The 21,302-nt window shown below is 34.1% G+C and overlaps 1 protein-coding gene across 1 annotated transcript; it reads left to right on the forward strand.

The window, feature by feature from the left end:
• Window positions 1-8,344: 8,344 nt before the first annotated feature.
• Window positions 8,345-20,978, forward strand: eps8l1b (eps8 like 1b; the record flags this gene model as incomplete). Its single annotated transcript, XM_042752229.1, is given in 17 exon segments — window positions 8,345-8,536; window positions 9,707-9,856; window positions 9,979-10,040; window positions 11,213-11,319; window positions 11,403-11,461; window positions 12,358-12,487; window positions 12,899-12,987; window positions 14,197-14,271; window positions 14,453-14,601; window positions 14,675-14,813; window positions 16,042-16,100; window positions 16,388-16,484; window positions 17,304-17,429; window positions 17,497-17,617; window positions 18,811-18,973; window positions 19,190-19,322; window positions 20,648-20,978. Coding segments are annotated over 17 exon segments (1,938 nt in total), but the record flags the coding sequence as incomplete, so codon positions are not given.
• Between the last annotated feature and the right edge of the window lie 324 nt (window positions 20,979-21,302).

The raw sequence follows: 21,302 nt of genomic DNA on the forward strand, positions 1-21,302 counted from the left end.
AACACCTGTTTGTCTGAATGTCCCCTCTGACTGTCAGGTGTATTTTGTTTGCCAATTGCTTGTATTATTTTGTAAAAGTGATGTGACATACAGCCAAGTATGGTGACCCATATTCGGGCTCTGCATTTAACCCATCCAAAGTGCACACACACAGCAGTGAACACACACACACCGTGAACACACACACGGAGCAGTGGGCAGGCATTTATGCTGCGGCACCCGGGGAGCAGCTGGGGGTTCAGTGCCTTGCTCAAGGGCACCTCAGTCGTGGTATTGCCACCCCGAGACTCGAACCAACAACCTTAGGGTTAGAAGTCAAACTCTCTAACCACTAGGCCACGACTTCCCACCCAAGTGTCCTTGGGTTATTAAAAGGCACTATAAAAATAAAACATAATAATAATATTCACAGACATTAGTCAACACTAAAGTACATTCTTGATATATCATGATCAGTCAGTTTATAATCACTACACATGACAGTAATGTAAACTCACCTGATCCTGGACCTTATCAGGTTGACCAGAATGAGACTCTTCAGCTTGATCACAAGAGACTGATATATCAGTGATGAGAAAAAAAAATATCAGTATATATGGATGTCCTATAGCAGATTTAAATCAGCTTCATAATTGCAGTGGTTGATGTTATGATAAAGGATTTTTTTAATGTAAACAAGCAGTAAGAGGATACATAGTTTTCTAATATCTCTTCACAGTGAGAGAGAATCTAGTACAATACTCACAGTCTGGTCTCACGTGCTCCATGCTGTCCCATCTAACAGGTTTCACTGTGTTTGTGTCTCTTGGCCCTTTAATCTGTGACTTTTCTTGTTTGTTCTTCATCTTCTTGTTCTTGCTCCTCTGATGATCAAACTGCAGTGTGATGGGCATCATTAAGGTTTCAGTGTTTCCTCTTCAAACTTTTCTGCCTGTGTTAAACAAGACATTTAACATTTTGGCAACAATCGTTTGTGTTCAGTCCTCCTTAGTAAAATAAACCACTAATAAGGTCACTAAAATGAGATCCACTCGGCGAAGAAAAAGTGACTTTTGTTTTTCTTCGTTGAAGGCACGCGCATCGAAGGCTCTAATGCATTATCCTTTAGTTTCCCTTTGTTTTTCCTTGCAACGCAATCGAATCTGTCTCTACATCATCGGCTGAAATGTTTATTTACATTTTTAGCATGTGCTGTACAGGTGACGCGCGGCTCGTCACTTCCTTCAGATGACTGACTGATGCAACTTCAGGACAGAATGACGCTGAGTTTGTGAAAGTTACTCTCAAGCAGGTGGCGCTGCTGGTACTTCACATCTTATTTCACAAAGTGACCCACCTGTCCAGAACACAGAGCTTTACTCTCATATATTGTAAATTTGCCTTGCCAAGGTTTAATAATGGCCTTAGATTGTTCTATAACTCATATAATAAAAGTAACATACAAACTACATAGACTCTCTAATGCAAGATGAACACCATTTTAAAACTTTTTTATAACTAAAACCATGGTGATGTCATCTGAATTAATAATAAGTAAATAATATATTAACAGACTTGTGCTTGCTTTATTTTCCTAACTGAGGTGGACAGAACCTGAATGCTGACCTGAGAAATAACATGACCTTTGCAGACATAACAGTGTGAATAAGAAAAAGGTCTCGAGACAGACGCGTTCTTCAAAAGCTGAACATCTTTTAAGAGCCGTCTTTTACATGTTTCGTTGTTATTATCACTGGACAGGTTGGTCATGACCCCGAGAAATTATTTTATAATACCCAGAGAAACATAATATATTTCCCAAAGAATACATTTAAACTATTACGACGTTACTAATTATTATTATCATTTTAAACTGAGCTCAAAATAAATTTTATAATTCCCATCATGCTTTCCTCTAGAGAGAATGTTGAAACAGTGGTTTTATGCATTTTTGGCAAGATGAGAAAATAGGGAGACTTATTATTTAATGAATGAAACCTATGTTGGTATATTAAAAGTGCTATGGATGCAAAAAGTTACTATAATACTACAGTGATTTACTAATGGATAGTGGTTTCACAGAAACATTGGAACATTTTTCTCTATGCTATTTGAAATATTTAATGTAGGATCAACTAAAATTAGACACGTCCAAATATGCTGTGCATGAACCAAAGAGTTAGGCCATAAATTGCTATCAAATTAGGCTTTTCTCCTTTCATAAGTCAATTATTTCTAAAAGATAAAAGGTAAAATGCTCTGCAATGTTTCTTTAAGAATAATATAAATATCGCAAACAGTCTGCGTAGTTATTAAAACTTTTATTACATGTTCTTACATGTTTAACACCTTTTTAGAAAATTAAGTACATAATGTCAATTATAATGTAAAATAATAAAAAAAAATACTAAAATATGACTGTACACAAAGCAGTAAATAAACTTTAGTAGCTTAAAGAGGTCAGTTAAACAACAATTAAAAGATTTAAAGAAGAGAGATTTGAAGACAACGGTTCATACATGTGCTGCTCTCTTCTGAACTCTTCTTTCACACAAACATGTTCTCTTCATTAAAGCTACAAGTGAAGGGTTGCCAGATATCATGTCACTGACAAAAATCACAAAGTGTTCGCTGTTATCAACCCCCAAAATAAGACACACTAAGATTTGGGACCCACAAAAACAGAATGCAACGTAAGGCTTTACAAAAGACATTTCCCTTGCTCTCAACAAAAGAAAAGAGTTAAAAGTGCAGGAAATAAAGTGCAATAAATGCAGTGAGAGAATTCAAAGTCACGCTGCAACACTACAGACAAATGACAGAACAGCATCTCATTCAAATCAATAATATGGGCAACAGAAAACTACTGTACATAAACCAAAAAATGATACATGTTTGCTACAGGAATACAAGCACAGCTTAATGTGCAGCTGTGGAGGATGTGTGAAATATACAAAAGCAAACTAAGGAAAGTTAGTTAGCACTGCTGTCACATACTAGAGTTTAAGGTCCAGATGTTTTCTAAACAAATTCCCAAACATTAATAAGCGCTAAAGTGGCCTACATTCTTGATATATCATTATAAGATGATAAGAGATCATCATAAGATCATAAGAGACTGAAATATCAGTGATGAGAAAAAAATATCAGTATATATGGATGTCCTATAGAAGGTTTAAATCAGCTTTATAATTGAAGAAGCTGGTATTTTGATAAATTATCTTTTTTTATTATTATTATGTAATCAAGATGTAAAAGGCACATAGTTTCTTAAAACAGAGATGGGTCAATCAGATTACTTACCCGAGACATTTTTGTATCTCAGATTTCTCCTGTTATCTGTGAGAGGAATGTCTGGGCGGTTCAAACACTATGAAAATACATCTAGTTTTGAGAATACTAGTCAAAAGAGAAACGTCTATGAATCAGCAGTGTAATGCCGAGGTGAGTATAAGAGACTCTCATGCGATTTGATATGTTTTCTTGCTACAGTTGTTTGATGGATATTACAGATGAATTGTCCTGATTAGAGACGTTTTGCTGGACAAATTCATCAAACAGAATCAATGTTTCTCATTAGTGTCACTCTCTTCTGCCTATTGTCTATTGTCTTAATGGTGATTTCAAGAGGAACGGTTCATCCAAAAATGAAAATTCTATCATATACTCATACATGCCTTTCCAAACTTTCTTCTTAGGAACATAAAAGGAGACGCTGTGAAAAATGTAAAGCTGTATATTTACATATAAGAACCATTACAAATGAGAATGTTGAGCTTTTGGTGGAAGGTGAGATTTTTGCACAGAAGATATTAAATTTGGGTCACTGGAATATTACACATTGGCTTGTATGCTCTTTTTATGGTGTGTTTTGTCCTTTTTGGAGATTTACAGCCCCTGCTTACTGTAAAGGAGCAGCTTGAACTCTTCATCCTAATGTCCTTATATGTGACCCTGGAGCACAAAACCAGTCTTAAGTCGCTGGGGTATATTTGTAGCAATAGCCAAAAAATATTGTATGGTTCAAAATTATTGATTTTTCTTTTATGCCAAAAATCAATAGGATATTAAGTAAAGATCATGTTCCATGAAGATATTTTGTAAATTTCTTACTGTAAATATTATATTGCTAAGAATTCATTTGGACAACTTTAAAGTGGATTTCCTCAGTATTTTGATTTTTTTGCACCCTCAGATTTTCAAATAGTTGTATCTCGGCCAAATATTGTCTTATCATAACAAACCATACATCAGTGGAAAGGGTCACATATATGCTTTTGTGTTCCATTATAACATGAGGGTGTCTGTTTATTTTTGGCTGAAATATGAGCCAGAGTTTATGTCTGTTTATTTGTAACTGTCTCAACGCTCCAATATTTAGATGCTTATTTAGCTCCTTTTGTTGTATTTCATTAATTTCTCATAATAAAGCATCTGAGATAAGCTCTCTGTGCAATAGTGTAAAAGTGAATGTAGGTACTTACTAAAAGTGTCTGTAAAGTGTCCTGAACTCGCAGGAATCCCAGCCTGCAGGCAGTCAAACAGGTCGAACAGGAGGAGAGAGACAGGGAAGGTGTAAAAATAACACGTTCTAAAGCTATTTATGCATCGAAACATCAGTCACTTTTGAACACCCTCGTCACACATGCACATGTTTGATCTGTGATCTGTTATGATCCACAGGTGTGTGACTGTTGATGATCTTGATGGGGGTCATATCTCAATACCGGCTTACTGTGAGTATCATAAAGTTTTTGCTGTGCATGCTTGAGTGGTTGCTAGGGTAATATGGATAGTTTTTTCCTGTCTGGCATTAAAAAATAAATAAGTATATAAAAATAAAAAAAATAAAAAATATATATATATATTTTTTTGATATGACTTGAGTTCCTCCTTCAACGCAAGGAATAATAATCCAAAAATGAAAATTTGCCAAGATAGTTGAGTTTGAAAAGCTGCGTGTTTGTAAGAAACAAATCCATTATTAAGTATTTATTCAATTTCAAAGCATTGCTTCTGGTTAAAATTGAGTCCTCTATCCAGTGAAAAAGCAGTCTTGTCCGATTTAGGAGAGAAGTATGTCAGATCAAGCACCGTTTATAAGCAAAAACAGTCCAAAACAGTTTGTTGGTGGATTTTGATGTCAGAGGACAACAGTAGATGGACTTTTTCACTGAAGAAAGCATTATTGTGCATTATGGAATTCAGCCAAAAGCAACAGTTTTAAGTTAAAAGTGCCTTAAAGATGGATCCGTTTCTTACAAACCTGCAGCTTTTGGCTTCACAAGACATTAACTGATGGACTGGAGTGGATTACTTGTGGAATATTGTGATGTTTTTATCAGCTGTTTGGACTCTCATTCTGACGGCACCCATTCACTGCAGAGGATCCATTGATGAGCAAGTTACGTAATGCTAAATTTCTCCAAATCTATTCTGATGAAGAAACAAACTAGTATACATCTTGGATGGCCTCAGTATGAGTAATTTTTCAGCAAATATTTATTTTTGGGTGAACAATTTCTTTAAGGGTTTGTTCAAATCACTAATTTAAAGTATGATCAACAGGTATAGTAATTTAGAGAGAAATTAAACAGGCCCACTTTCTACTACATCATTTAGCAGTTCTCTTATCCAGATTGAGGTAAAATATCAAACATGCTAATGGCGTAGAATTTAGTAGGGATGCTAGCAGAGGCGTGTCTATGTGGTGGCCAGGGGTGGCACCGGCCCCCCTGAAATTTGGCTGGCCACCCCAGGTGCCTCCCCCCCACCCCCCCCCCCACCCCCCACCAGATGTCTTGCGATGGACTTGTTTTTAGTAAATTTCTAACTGCATCTGGCAGTGGCGGATCCTGGCATGTGTAGCTGCCTAGGGCCGCTTTCTTCTCCTATTTATACTTAATTTTAGGCGGTTTCTATAGCGTGATATTTGACAGATATCGAGAGCGCATAATGTTACGTGATCCATGTAATGCGCGAGCACGAATCTCCACTCGCAAGTGGATTTCCTTCACTCACACAAAACTGGATGTGTGCTTTTAAATATACATTGTTCTTTTATGAATTGGCTCTGCTTTTGCTCAGTGATTACGTGTATGCTCAAACGTTCTTGCATCACTGAAGACTAGAAGCGCTTTTTTTTTTCCTAATTCAGATGAGGAGTAGGCTTATCTCATTAAATGGAAGCAAGCTGATTATAGTCAGCCTTCTCTAGTTATTTATTTTATTAATAGCCTACTTATTTTAGTTAGGTGCTTAACTTATAAATATGCATTTATTCAATTGTTTTATTAAGTGCATTTGTATTTTGTTGTTTTTGTATATAGTTTTGCAATAAAAAGCGTATTAACCAGGTTCCAGAAATAATCACTGAGGGTGCTTCTAAAATTAGTGAGGGTGCTCTAGTCTTAATGCCCATTTTCACATCCCGTCTATTGCTTTGGTCATCATTGTGTCAATCACTACTACTTCGAGAGTGAATCCCAGATGACATGCAGATGTCATTCCCGAAACTTTGCAAAGTGTGTGTGGCTGAAAAACAAAGTTCTACATTTTAAATGGATCATAGACTAGAAAGCTTACAAAGAGTGCTCTTCCCCCCCCCCCCACCCCCCCGGCCACCCTCTTTTGAGCCAGTGCCCCAGACTGGCCACCACATTTAAAATGCTCTAGACACGCCCATGGATGCTAGGGACATGTCCCTGTCAATATATCCAGCTACTGCTAAATCATCCCTAGCAATAGTTTTGATCAAACAATGTATATGTAACCACTGTTGTTGTAATTTTGGCTGCATCTGAAATAGGTCATACCATTGATAAAACCTGAGAAGTTAAATGCACTAAATGCACTAAAAATATGTCCTTGAAACAGAGCTTTTCGAAACTCTGAATCAGTTAAACCATTGTGTCACAAAATGATTCACTGTTTCAAAATGCTCCAATTGAATCGTATATCGTGAATCATTTGTTTTAGATTGAGACTTCAGAATACAGTTTTGATTGCTTTAGGATTAGCAGAGCTTTGGATAGTTGCCTTATACTTGTCTAGATCAACTCTGAAAGAAGAAAAGAGAGGGTTAGAGACAGATTTTCATTTATGTATGTGAAATTTAGCTAGCAGGGAACACAAATTAATTAAGTTATATTATGCTGTATTCTCTTTTGAGTAGTCAAACTATCAAAACATCTTTAAAACTCTCATCTTTAAAGCTCTCCTTATGAATTATGAGTATGTTAGCCACCTATAAATAAAGACTTTAGAAACTGTGTTCAAAAGTCAGTCATAAATGTGAATGTTGGGGTAGTTGGATGGGGAGAGGAGTGCTGTTATGTCTCACCAATGTCAAAATCTAGAAACATGCACTTCAGAGAGATGTTATCCTGGCCAAAATGTAATATATAAACCAATTCAAATATGTGCTAACAGGAATAAACACGCCAGTGCAAGAAGTGAGTAATCAGTCTATGCCTGTAGTTTGGGAGATTGTTCTTACATGTACAGGAAGTTGAGTCTATTATATGGGCGTAAGGACAGTAAGTATCTAATATTTCTGTAGGAGAAACAAGGTGTGATGAGATTTGTGTAGCTGAGTCATACCAATTCACAAGCACTCAAGTCCAGCACACAACTTTTCCTCCAGTTTTGGTCAGAAAAATGTTACATTACAGTAGTAAAATGAGTGCTGTTTCATTCTAACTTTAAAGCACTGGAGTTTTTTGCATTAAAATGAGCTAATTTCATGTAAATAACTAAATTTGGAAAGTTCTGGAAAGGTTAATTATTAATCAGTTAATTATCTCTATCAAATAACTAGGATAAATGTGACCCTGGACCACAAAACCAGTCATAAGGTTAAATTTTGTGAAATTGAGATTTATACATCTTTCAAATAAGCTTTCCATTGATGTATGGTTTATTATGATATGACAATATTTTGCCAAGTTACAGCTATATAAAAAACATTTTGGAATCTAAGGGTGTAAAAAAAAAAATCTAAATACTGAGAAAATCACCTTTAAAGTTGTCCAAATGAAGTTCTGAGCAATGCACATTATTAATCAAAAAACAAGTTTTAATATATTTACGGTAGGAAATTTACTAAATATCTTCATGAAACATGATCTTTACTTATATCCTAATGATTTTTGGCATAAAAGAAAAATCTATAATTTTGACCCATACAATGTATTTTAGGCTATTGCTACAAATATACCCCAGAGACTTAAGACTGCTTTTGTGCTCCAGGGTCACAAATGTAGAAAAGGCAGCTGAATAGGTAATTCATGCATGCAAGCTCCTGATAACTTTGTGTGCATTGCCATGTTTTATGTTTATCTTTTTTACAGCCTGATATCTGTGATGCTCTTCTTTTTTGGCGGGGGGGTTTATCCAGCGGCTGCTGAGTTTTTCTTTAGGAGATGAGGGTGTGAAAACTGTTGAAGAGGCTCTTTCATGGATTCCTCTTGTCATTGATTCTTATCGGCTGTCCAGTGCTGAGGTGATTTTAGAGGTCCGTACTAACAAAGTCAGCCTGAGAGACAGAAACAGCTAGGTAAGAATACAACGGAGAATAGAGCGACTACATGTACTACTATCAAAACAGATGGACAGATGAAAAAAAAAAAAAAAAAAAAAAAACAAAGACAGAAACTAGCATGGTTCAAAAATCTTTACGGTTTCAGCAATGCATGCATTTATCATATGCAACAAATTATCTGTATTAAAGGAATAATTCACCTTAAAATGTAATATGCTGAAAATGTACTCACACTCAGGCCATCCAAGATGTAGGTGAGTTTGTTTCTTCATCAGACTTGGAGAAATGCAGCATTCCATCACTTGTTCACCAATGGATGCTCTGCAGTGAATGGGTGCCATCAGAATGAGAGTCCAAACAGCTGATAAAAACATCACAATCATCCAATCAATTAATATCTTGTGAAGCAAAAAACTGTAGGTTTGTAGGAAAAAAATTCAAAATTCAATTCAATCCACTGCTTATTGGCTGAAATAGGAATACATAATCCATAATAACGCTTCCCCCAGTGAAAAAAGTCATCTCGTCTGAATCAGGAGAGCAATCTGCACAGATCAAACACCATTTGCAAGCAAAATCAGTCCAAATCAGTGGATTTTTTTTTTCACTGAACAAAACATTATTATGGTATACTGTATAGACTTTAGTATTTTAACCAGAAGCAATGGTTTAAAGTTAAAAATGTCTTGATGCATTTGTTTCTTATAAACATGCAGCTTTTTTTGTTTCGCAAGACTTTAATTATAGGACTGGAGTGGTGTGGATTACTTGTGGATTTTTGTATTTTTTATAAGCTGTTTGGACTTTAATGCTGACGGCACCCATTCACTGCATATTGTTTTCAGCAAATTTAAATTTTGGGGTTTAACTATCCCTTTAACTGGAATGCAATGCCATATGAGCCACTTTGGATATAAGCATCTGCCAAGTGCACGAATGTAAAATGTTATGCACAATTCAAAACACTAGCTGAGCCTTCAAGCGAGAAAAGATCCTGCAACATTTGAGACACACATACAGACACTTGATCTAATGCAATAAAATTCACACAAGTTTCAAATGTCACTCACATACATTTTGTATCACCAAGCAATGTACACTGTCCAGAATATTTTTTTATGAATGCATATTAAATTGCGAATGATGACTGATTTGTTGATTGTTCCATAACTGACCATTAATGAGGAATTGGAGGAGTTTGCCGTGTCCTCTCTTCTCCGCTGCAACTGCATAAACTCCCCATCTCTCAGCGATCCAGCCCTTCTCCTGCTGGTTAGTCAGAGCTGCACCCAGAACAGGCCGAGCGTGTGTTTCTTCAGCTGCGCATCTGTCAAAGTGAGACAAGTTTCATTGCAGCAATTACTGTTAATTCCTGATTCAGATGACACTGTTGTGATTGTCCAACCAGAGCCCCGCCTCTTTGATGACATCATTCTCTTCCTGTATGTATATTTCAGGCAGAGCACATAAGAGATGACATCAAGAAAGTTGTGTAGCATTACACAACAAGAGCAAACAGGTACTCATCTTAACATTCAGGTAATGTTGTGATTTCCACTGTGTGCCCAGAACCTAGAGAAATAGAACATATTAGCGAGAACACAAACCGGTTTAACCAGTTTCATAACTTATGAAGGCGTGACTAAGAGTACAGGGAGAGAGAGAGGGAGAGAGAGACAGATTTGCAGAGAGAAAGATTCATTCGACCTCGGCTGTTCTTTAGGACTAAACACTTATAAGACAAGAAGGACACAAGGAAGGTACAGTGTGTTATCTTTATCTGCTGTATATGCTTATCAGCTACATATGACTGAAACTGTGTGTGTGTGTGTGTGTGTGTGTGTGTGTGTGTGTGTGTGTGTGTGTGTGTGTGTGTGTGTGTGTGTGTGTGTGTGTGTGTGTGTGTGTGTGTGTGTGTGTGTGTGTGTGTGTGTGTGTGTGTGTGTGTGTGTGTGTGTGTGTGTGTGTGTGTGTGTGTGTGTGTGTGTGTGTGTGTTTAGAGAGTGTGTGTGTGTGTGCTTGTGTGTGTGTGTGTGTGTGTCAAACTGAATGCCATACGTTTTTTCTAGGATGGTTAGATTTTCTTATGAATGAGCATGTGTGGTTAACTAAGACTCTGTGGACAGAATTATTGCTAAAAGTGAGCAAAATCTGTCCAAAGTTCACTTTAGCGATGTCCTTACAGATGAAAATATTCTTAAATAAATTCAATAATGTTTTTTCGTTCTTAAAATGCAGTTTTCTTTTAGGGTTTGGGTAACTGTGTAATTAATATAATAATTTTCATATTTTAACAAAATGGTGTGTCATTTAATGTACAGCCCTTCGCTCGACTTTGTAGTTTTTAAATAAATTTGACTTTGACTCATTTTCATAGCTAAGTGAATGAACTTGACTCAAAAAGGGTGTTTTATTCTTGTCCAAGTCTTTATTTGGAAGATAATGTCTAGCTCTTTTTTCCATGTGTGTGTTCATATGGGCGTTTTTTTTTTTTTTTTTTTTGTTATGCAACTTAAGAAGTTGTTTGATGTGTTTGTTAGTGATTCATTAGCATTGTTTGCTGGCAATTAAATCACATTTTGTTTAAAACACCGTGACGCACATCAAAACCGACTGAAATACTGCAGATCTCCTCATTGTCCAGCAGAACACACACTTTCATTCTGAATAAAGGGAGTGTGTGTGTTTCAGGTTCTCTGAGTCCAGTATGGATATTTCAGGAATCCCTAGTCCTCCATACACTCAAGCCCCAGATCCACCCTCACCCATCCCTCCTCCACCCTATCCGGGCATCAGAGGTGTGTGTGAATCAATGCCTCTCAATGCTTATCAATACTGATTATAAACAGGCACAGATTAACACACTCTTCCTCAATTCTAGCTAATGGACTGGTAAACGGTCAACCTGATAAATCATTCCTTAGGGCTCAGACGGAAGTGGTGAGTACATATAAACAAATACAGCATTTAAATACAGAAAGCGATCGCAGAATTAGAAAATAGGCAGCATGTATTTGATCAACATTACAGTAAAAATTAATTCTATCATGCTTAATTGGAGCTCAATCATACCATTAATCATTGATGATCAATTATTTATAATGGTTCTTATTATAAATAAAGATGAAAACTGCTTTTTCTACTTAATATTTATATTATCTTAAATTTTGAATGGTAGTATATCACATTTTCCACAAAAATATGAAGCAGCACAACTGTTTTCAACATTGATAATAATCAGAAATGTTTCTTGAGCAGTAAATCAGCATATTAGAATGATTTCTGAAGATCATGTGACACTGAAGACTGGAGTAATGATGTTGAAAAATCAGCTTTGATCACAGGAATAAATTACATTTTACAAGATATTCACATAGAACAGGGTTATTTAAAATTCTAATAATATGTTGCAATATTTTTACTGTATTTTTCCTCAAATAAGTGCAGCCTAAAAAAATTTTTTTGACTTGTAGTGACCAGTAGTATGTATGTTTATACATATATAATTCCAATTTTTATAATTAAAAAAACTTTATCTACTTTAGAAATAATGTTTAGCTTTGCAAACAAATAGGTTTTGTTGTATGTGACTAACATCTGGGAACATTTTTCACCTATTTTGTCCCTAAGTACAGCTGAAATAGCTTGTTTTGTTCAGTTAGTGGATCTTTATGCGACTGTTGACTTCCCGCACTCCAGTTGACCTTGAGTTTGACCATTAGCATGACCTGTAACGCCGCATTGATATGCCAGTTTACATCAACAACAGAGTTTAAAAAAAAAAGATCTCTGCATGTATTTTTATTACTAACTGCCTGGTTTCTCTCTATTTCTAGGACTTGCTAAATCATTGTTTTGATGATATCGAATCATTCATCGGAAAGCTGCAGCAGTCAGCAGAGGCTCAGATTATCCTCGACCAAAGAAGCAAAAAGAAGAAGAAAAGCCAGAAGAAAAGTGCAGACGGTATGAGTCTACCTGTAGGAAAACTCAAACCTCAACGCTTAATAAAATCTAAAGCGAAGCTCTGAAACGCAGCCGAACTGAACGCTCTGTAAAGACTATATTGTAGTGAGATCTCATCAGCAGATGGAGCCTGTTATCTGCAGTTCCTAGTACCATCAGGACATCAGCTGATGGGAAAGTGTTGTGTTACGAGGCCGTCAGCAGTCTCCGCCCTGTGTGTACTGAATACTAACATACTCTCAGTTAAAATAATATCACACCTGCATCATCTTAAACACACACCAAAACAAGCCTGCATTTGTTCCAAGAACACAATGCACCTGGAAACCTTCACTTACAGGTTTCATTATATCTTGTTAAGTGCACACATGATCAGTGTTTTAGAATTTGTTGTGTGTTTGTGTTTTATAGAGGATCTTCTCACGGCTAAAGCCAAACCGCCTTCTGAGAATGAGTTCCTCGATGCTTTTCAGAAATTTAAATACAGCTTCAGTCTGTTGGTGAGTCAATATGTACATTTATAAAAAATATTTTAATGATCGGTAACGCTATACAATAAGCTTACATTTGTTCAAACTATATTAGTTAACTATGAAAAGCATTTTTTATGAAAAGCTCAATTCAAAATAATTGCAACATTTACTAATACATTATTAAAATCCAAAGTTATATCTGGGCCTAACATGAACTATGAACAGTTGTATTTTTATTAATTATCATTAACAAGATTAATAAATGCTTTAACAAATGTATTGCTCATTGTTAGTTAATAGCAGTTAAAGCAAGACCTAATGAAGTTTTAAAGGATAGTTTATTCATTTGATATTTAATCATTTTATTTATGCACAATAATAATCAAATTATTTATAGTTTAATTATATTTAAGAAGATTATATTTAGTATTTAATTATTTGCCAGAAAATGTTACTGTCAGAAAATTCTACTTATCTGTAAACTTTTTTATTTTATATATTATTTATTATAAATATTATTTATTTATTATTATTAGGTTTTTTTACATCAAGCATGTTTTATATAAAATTGCTTACATCACCAAAATACACAGTATTATAAAAATGTATGTATATAATTGTAAACAATACTATACTATTAATAATACTAAATAATACTTAATAATACTATTAAATACCATATATAGTATTTAAAAAAGAATAGAATTTTTTATGCAAATTACAAATATATATATATATATATATATATATATATATATATATATATATATATATATATATATATATATTTGTAATTTGCATTTTTTTAATTATTTTTAAATACTATATATGGTATTTAATATTATATATATATATATATATATATATATATATATATATTTTTTTTTTTTTTTTTTTATTATTATCTAATATTATATATATATGTATTATATATATATATATATATATATATATATATATATATATATATATATATATATATATATAAAATGTCTTATTATATCTTATATCTTATAAGACTTGACTTGAGTCTTAAAAAATTATATTATTTTATAATATTGACTAATATCTTATTGTAATAACTAATATTATATTATATAGATATTCATTGTTATTAAAATGGTTAATATAAATTATTCCTATTAATAATACTATAATACTATGAATTAAGTATTAAGCAGTGTGGCGTCATATATTTTCTCTCAGGTTTCCATAAGCGTATTGTTTGTTTTACAGGCACGGTTAAAATTTGCCATCTCCAATCCGACCTCAGAGGAGCTTGTGCATCACGTCTTCAAACCGCTCGAAATGGTAAATGCATGCTCATATTTCTCCTGTGCAAACAGTAGAGCTTTTAAGGCCTTTGTTGCGCTGCATTGTTTCAAGTGTTTCATCAAATGTTTGCAGACTATTGTGCTGAGAAAGGTCCCGTCCATCTATTGAGCAGTAAAGAGCACTCAAATAATTCACCTTTATCTGCTTGTGTTTGTAGATGGTGAAGGCTACAGGAGGTCCTGGTTTCGCTGCATCCGTCTCCAGCCCGGCTATGACACAAGGAGCCGTGACTCTGCTACAGAACAACCTGACCGCACAGGACAATGCATTGTGGATCTCTTTAGGGCCCAACTGGACACAACATAGGTACGAACTGTAATTTTTAGAGATGTGTTCCTTTCATATGTGCACATGTTGATGGCTTGTTACCTGCATGTAGATCTGCTCTGCGGAGCCCTGTGGCGCCATACACACTCGTGTTTCAGGACGGCTGGAGGCCGCCAGGGTCGGATGCCGCCGGGTGGGTCGATCCTGTGGAGTTAGAGCACAGACAAGATGCTGAGCTCTCAAAAGTAGAGGTACAATGATCGAATAATGCACACTAGTGTTCAAAAGTTTGGGTAAGGAGGAAACAAGTCTGCATCTATGTTATTTAAAAATACAGCAAAATTTGTGAAATATTATTACAATTTAAAGTAACTCTTTTATATTGTAATATACACTATCCGTCAAAAAAGTCACACACTCTAATATTTCGTTGGACTGCCTTTAGCTTTGATTATGGCACGCATTTGCTATGGCATCATTTCGATAAGCTTCTGCAATGTCACAATATATTTATTCCAGTCCAGAGTTGCATTAATTTTTTGCCAGGATCTTGTATTGACAATGGGAGAATCGGACCGCTGCACAAAGTTTTCTCCAGCACATCCCAAAGATTCTTATTGGGGTAAAGGTCTGACTCTGAACTCTGTGGTGGCCAATCCATGTGTGAAAATGATGTTGCATGCTCACTGAACCACTCTTTCACAATTTGAGACCAATGAATCCTGGCATTGTCATCTTGGAATATGCCCGTGCCATCAGGGAAGAAAAAATTAATTGATGGAATATCCTGGTCATTCAGTATATTCAGGCAGTCAGCTGACCTCATTCTTTGGCCACATAACATAATCATCCATGCAGTAATTATCCAATGGGAGGATCTTAACAATTTGCTTAGTTAAATCCATGACGTGACTTTTTTTATGGAAGGGCGGTGTATTTTAAATATAATTTATTTCTGTGATGCGCAGCTGAATTTTCAGCATCATTACTCCAGTCTTCAGTGTCACATGATCCTCAGAAATCCTTCTAATATGCTGATTTGCTGCTCGAGAAACATTTCTGATTATTATCAATGTTGAAAACAGTTGTGCTGCTTCATATTTTTGTGAAAATGGTGATACATTTTATTTTTCAGGATTTTTTTGATGAACAGAAAGCTTAAAAAACAGCATTTATTTGAAATAGAAATATTTTATAAGATTGTAAATGTTAATGCATCCTTGCTGAATCCAAGCATTTATTAAAAAAAAGAAAACAAAAACAAAACCTGTGTACATACTAGTAAGCCTTTTTAAATAAAAATGTAATTACATTTTATTAGCTGTTTCTACATAAGTTATGCCAACCAAACAGATGGTACAAACAGAATTAAACCCATCATGAAGACAAACACACCTTTTTTGATTTCCCTGTCTGTCACTGTGTGTTTAGTTTTTGTGATGTTCTTGCTAACATGTTTTTTGTCTCTGTCACACTCAGCTGACTCCGTCTCACGCGTCTGACCGTCACACGGCTCCCGTTCAGACTAAAGACGAACCGTAAGTGTGATTCACATCTGAAGAATCAATCAAATCCTTTCGGATGAGAGAGTTTCAGCCATGGTCTTTCAGTATTTATGACTATAGGGCTTGCTCACACAAATAACAAAAGACTAACTAACACAAGTTGATTCATTGTGTCGACTAGCAGTAGTTTCTCGAGTTTGTATTGTTTTTATCTCAGTAATCAAAGGTGGTTATTTTGTTACTGTATTTTAAAGATGTATTTTGTAATAATGTTATTCAAATGTACGATCTGAGAAAACATCTCTGTCTCTCGTCCTCAGTGATGGCGGAGTTAAAGAGCGCTTATATCGCTGCAGTTATGATTTTGTTGCACGGAACAACAGTGAGCTGTCTGTACTTCAAGGAGAGACACTAGAGGTTACACACACACGCTTATCTATTGTAGTTATCAAAATAAGACATTTTTCAGAATTATTATTACAATAAATGAATATTTCAGGATATTACTAAAATATGTATTGATGTATTCATTTGTTTTGGAGTTATATTATATTATATTATATTATATTATATTATATTATATTATATTATATTATACTGTATTATATTATATTATATTATATTAATTGTATTATATTTTTTTATTTTTTTTTTTATTTTTTTTTTTTATATTATGTTTTGGGGGAACATTTATTTATTTTGGAGACACCATTGTTATTTTAAAAAAATATATTACTACTACTACTACTACTACTACTAATAATAATAATAATAACAAAAATAAATAAACACTTAATATATTTATTGGTATTCTAAAATATTAATTTATTTTAATATTAATTCTAAAAATGTTCGGTTTTGTTGTAATAAATGTTTTTGGTATAAATATATACACACACTAATTTATTTTATATTATATATATATTATATTTCTTATATTTATTTCTTGCATTCCATCCCCCCAGATATATATATCCTGTGTGTATGTATGTATATATATATATATAATTTTAAATATATGGGTTTTGTCAGATTTAGCTCACTTCTGGAGGCAAATCTGCCCCAAACTATAATAATTAACCCAAATCTATATTAGTGTATTTCTCTTCAAACTAAGCCAAAAGAAAAATGATCTCTCATCTCACTAATTTTATATTGCAATATCATATTTAACACCTCCAAGTATAATATTAATGCAAATAAGCTTTATTTTCCTGTTATTCGTCTGTGGTCCAGGTGGTGGAGTCATCTAAGCGCTGGTGGAAGTGTCGTAATAAGTTTAATGAAGTGGGGTTCGTGCCGTTTAACATCCTGGAGCCGGTGACACACATCGACAACCCTGTGCTTCATAAAACTCCAAAGGTACAAACTCACATCAGCAAACTGGCTTCAGAAACTGCTTCTTCTGACATTACGCTCTCTGTTTCAGCCTCCCGCTGCTCCACCGATGTTCAACAGCCTGCCCACCCCATCCGCTGTGACCTCTGACCCCAGTGCCGCTCGGCCACGCAGCATGCTCCTCGGAACACTGTCTGAGGACACAGAGAAAGGTACAAACACATCAGAGACTGACAGATAAACCTCAACATCTCAAATCAGATCAACAGTTTCTCCTAGACAGCAACGGAGCACAAATGGAGACTTCTGATGAATTCTCTTGCTTTTCAAACTAGTGTTGTTATTGTTAACTAAGAGTAAAACTATAACAAATAAATTTTATTAATTGCAATTAAAAGTTAAATGTAAATATTAAATGAAAAACCTAAAAAAGCTAAACAAGGAGTAAAAATTTGCTTTGGTGACTAACTGAAGGAGAAATGATTAAAACTGAAATTATAATAAATTTAAGCTAAATAGGGAAAAAATGTAAACAAAACTAATAAAAATACAAAAGCACACAAAATTACTAAAACTTATATTACAATGAAACAATTTTAGTACCAGTGATAAAAGTTTTTGTTTGTAATTTTGTTGTTTTTTGTTTTGCTATTTTTTTAAACATGTCTATATTAACTTTCAGTTTTAGTTTATTTAGTTTGAGCTATTTTAGTACTTCCACTATAACTAAATTAAAATGAAAAACGTTGCTAAAAAAACAAGTTCAATATATATTATTTCAGTTAATGATTTGTTTTTTCATAATTTATATATTTTTATGGTTTGGGGTTTTAGTTTTAGTTAATTCAGCTGGAAATATAAAACTTATGATTATGGAATAATTCAAACCCTCCCTCTAAAAGAAAAATATTTAAAAAAATATATTTTTTTTAAATAATAATAAAAAAAAATTACAAAAATGAAATGTAAAAAATCCCTGATTTGTTTCCTTTTTTTTTTTTAGAATATAAAACTTTCTGTTAATATTATTTTAGTATCATTGATCTTTTTTTTTTCAATTAGATTCCACTTTTTTCATTTGTTTTCATTTTTGTTTTTGTTTTCATATTTTTGGAATTTTATGTGCTTTGTCATTTTTTTAAAAATGATTATGTCTGTATAGTATTTATTCATTTTTATTTACTAATTTTAGGTTTTTTAGTTTAGATTGTTTTTTAGTTGTAATAATTTATTTTATTTCAGTTAATTATTTTATGTTTTTTGTTTTAGTTTTATATAACAATAATAACCCTGCTGGAAATCTGCTGCAAGCTAATCGAAATATTCCTACAGTACAGACTATAAAATCATATGTTGCTCAAGGGCAGGGTTTTGATCTGATATTGATTTGCTGGTTGTGTGTCAGTGATGCAGGTGAATGACGAGCTGCTGCACCGTTTGACCAGCGGGAAGAATCTGTCTCCTCGTCTGGTGATTCCTCGTTCAGCAGAGACGTCCGTCCCGCTGGACTACAACTCACCGCCCGCAGAGGTGGAGAACTGGCTGCGCAAGAAAGGCTTCAGTGAACCGTGAGTCTCACACAGGACACACTTTACAGCAATTAATAATCATACACCACCTGTAACACCTCACATCACATCCCACATTCACTTAGTATGATTTTATGTGAACTACAGTATTTTACCAGAAACTATGATTACCATGATGCATTTTTTTCTCTTAGTGCAGTATATACGAGTTTCAGTCTACACTTCTGTGATCACTGTTGTGTGATGTGTGTGCAGGACTGTCCAGTGTCTGCGGGTTCTGAACGGAGCTCAGCTGTTCTCTCTGAATAAAGAAGAGCTGCGCGCTGTTATTCCTGAAGAGGGCGCTAGAGTCTACAGTCAGCTGACCGTCCAGAGAGCGCAGATAGAGGTACATCACACAGACAGTCACTTCTCTGCTGTTTTATTTGAAGCTGCATATGGTTCACGGAATCATTCTAACTAATCAATCTAAAAGAAAACATTTTAATTTATTTAAAAAAAAAAGAATTTATTTCTTAATTTAAAATTTAAAAAATGCTACATTTAGAAATCTAAAAATTCCTGAATCCAAATGTGCGCTAAATATTCTGAAATGTTACATACATAAATCCCCAGCATAATTTTGGTTTATTAAAAAATAAAACTATGTTTTATACAGGATTAGAAGCTAGTAGCCTTTAATTCAAGGTTAATTAGTGATAACTGATATTTTAAAATCCATGCAGCCTAGAGTTATTTTAGTGTCAATGACACATTATAGATAGATAGATAGATAGATAGAAAGATAGATAGATAGATAGATAGATAGATAGATAGATAGATAGATAGATAGATAGATAGATAGATAGATAGATAGATAGATAGATAGATAGATAGATAGATAGATAATTTGATAACATTTTCTGTTTTCATTTTAATTTTAGTTAAAATTTTAGTAATTTTGTTATGTGTTGTCATTTTCATTTTCATTAGTTGTTAGTTTAGTAATTGTTACTTTTATTAGTTATTTTGTCATTTTATTACTTTATCAGTTATCTATATTGTACATATTAATTTTAAATAATTAGTTTTAGTTTATTAGTTTTGTTATTTTAGTAGTTCAACTCAAAATAAATGAAACTGCTGACAGCTAGCCGAAATAATTTTGTCATTTAATTTTTTTTTTTTTTTTTTTTTTGAATAATTTGTTTAAAGCTTTTGTGTTTTATTTTATTTCAGTTGATATTTATTTTAAGTATCACATTTTTATGGTTTTGGTTTTAGTTTGTTAACACACAATACTAACCCTGATGCAGTCATCATTTTTGCAATCCTATTTGGTGCAACTATTTTCTGTATATCGCAGTCGAGATCGAGAACAGCTGTGTAAACATTGTGTCAGGGACTAAGCTATTACATTTCATATTTTAAAGCACTGACAGATGATCAGAAAGTTCCCAATTTTAGTATTTAAAAATAGCTGCCATTTTACATATAGTGCAGCGTTTGAAACACTGGATCACTCTGCAAAGAAGTGCATCAACGACCTGCTTTAAAATGCTTTAACACTAAAGCGTACGATGTGTCAGTCTAGTAGTTGCTTTAATATCCTGACTTAATATGCAGCAATCAATCTAATAAACCCTTTTTTAAAGTTAAACCAAGCAATTTGATCTTGACAGCCAGCGATCAGCATGCATTTAGCATCTAACCACATGTCTGTCCGTCTCTCAGGACGCCCGCAGAGCCACAGAGCTGGAGACGGTGATGGAGAAGCAGAAGATGAAGGTGGATTTGAAAATGGAGAGTGGAACTCTATGAAGATCTACTGAATGTGCACATGGATAGTCTTCTCTTAACACCCTCTGTCTGGATCATACACATGCAGAAGATCATTTTTCGCTATTGTAACCTGCTTTAAGGATTGTTTTGTTTTACTATGTAGTTTTACAGCATGAAATGATAATGTAAATCGGCACAATGTTGTACAAATTTCTAAATTCTCTATGTAATATGGGTTAATTAATATATTCTTAATAAATACATTTAATGCACAAATGTGAAACTAGCAAATCATCTTCCTCCTCAAGAGGGCGCCAGACACCAACTAACCACTCTAAAAGCTCAAGAAATACTCTTCTAGGATTTGAACCTGCAACCTTTGGGTTGCCAGCTGGGTCTTGAACTAGTGCTAAAAAAATACAATATAAAAAAACCTACATAAACCTTCAGGATTCGGGAATCTCAGCATGCACTTTGACAAAAAGAGCAACAGTGATACTTGACTAAGTAATTATATTACTATAAACCACAAACCCAAGCCCAAGTTTGTATGGGTCCAACAAAATAATAAAACATTTGGTGTTAGTTTTGTTGTTTTGGGACTTCA

Source organism: Cyprinus carpio, chromosome B24, assembly GCF_018340385.1.
Source record: "Cyprinus carpio isolate SPL01 chromosome B24, ASM1834038v1, whole genome shotgun sequence".
Lineage (NCBI taxonomy): Eukaryota > Metazoa > Chordata > Actinopteri > Cypriniformes > Cyprinidae > Cyprinus > Cyprinus carpio.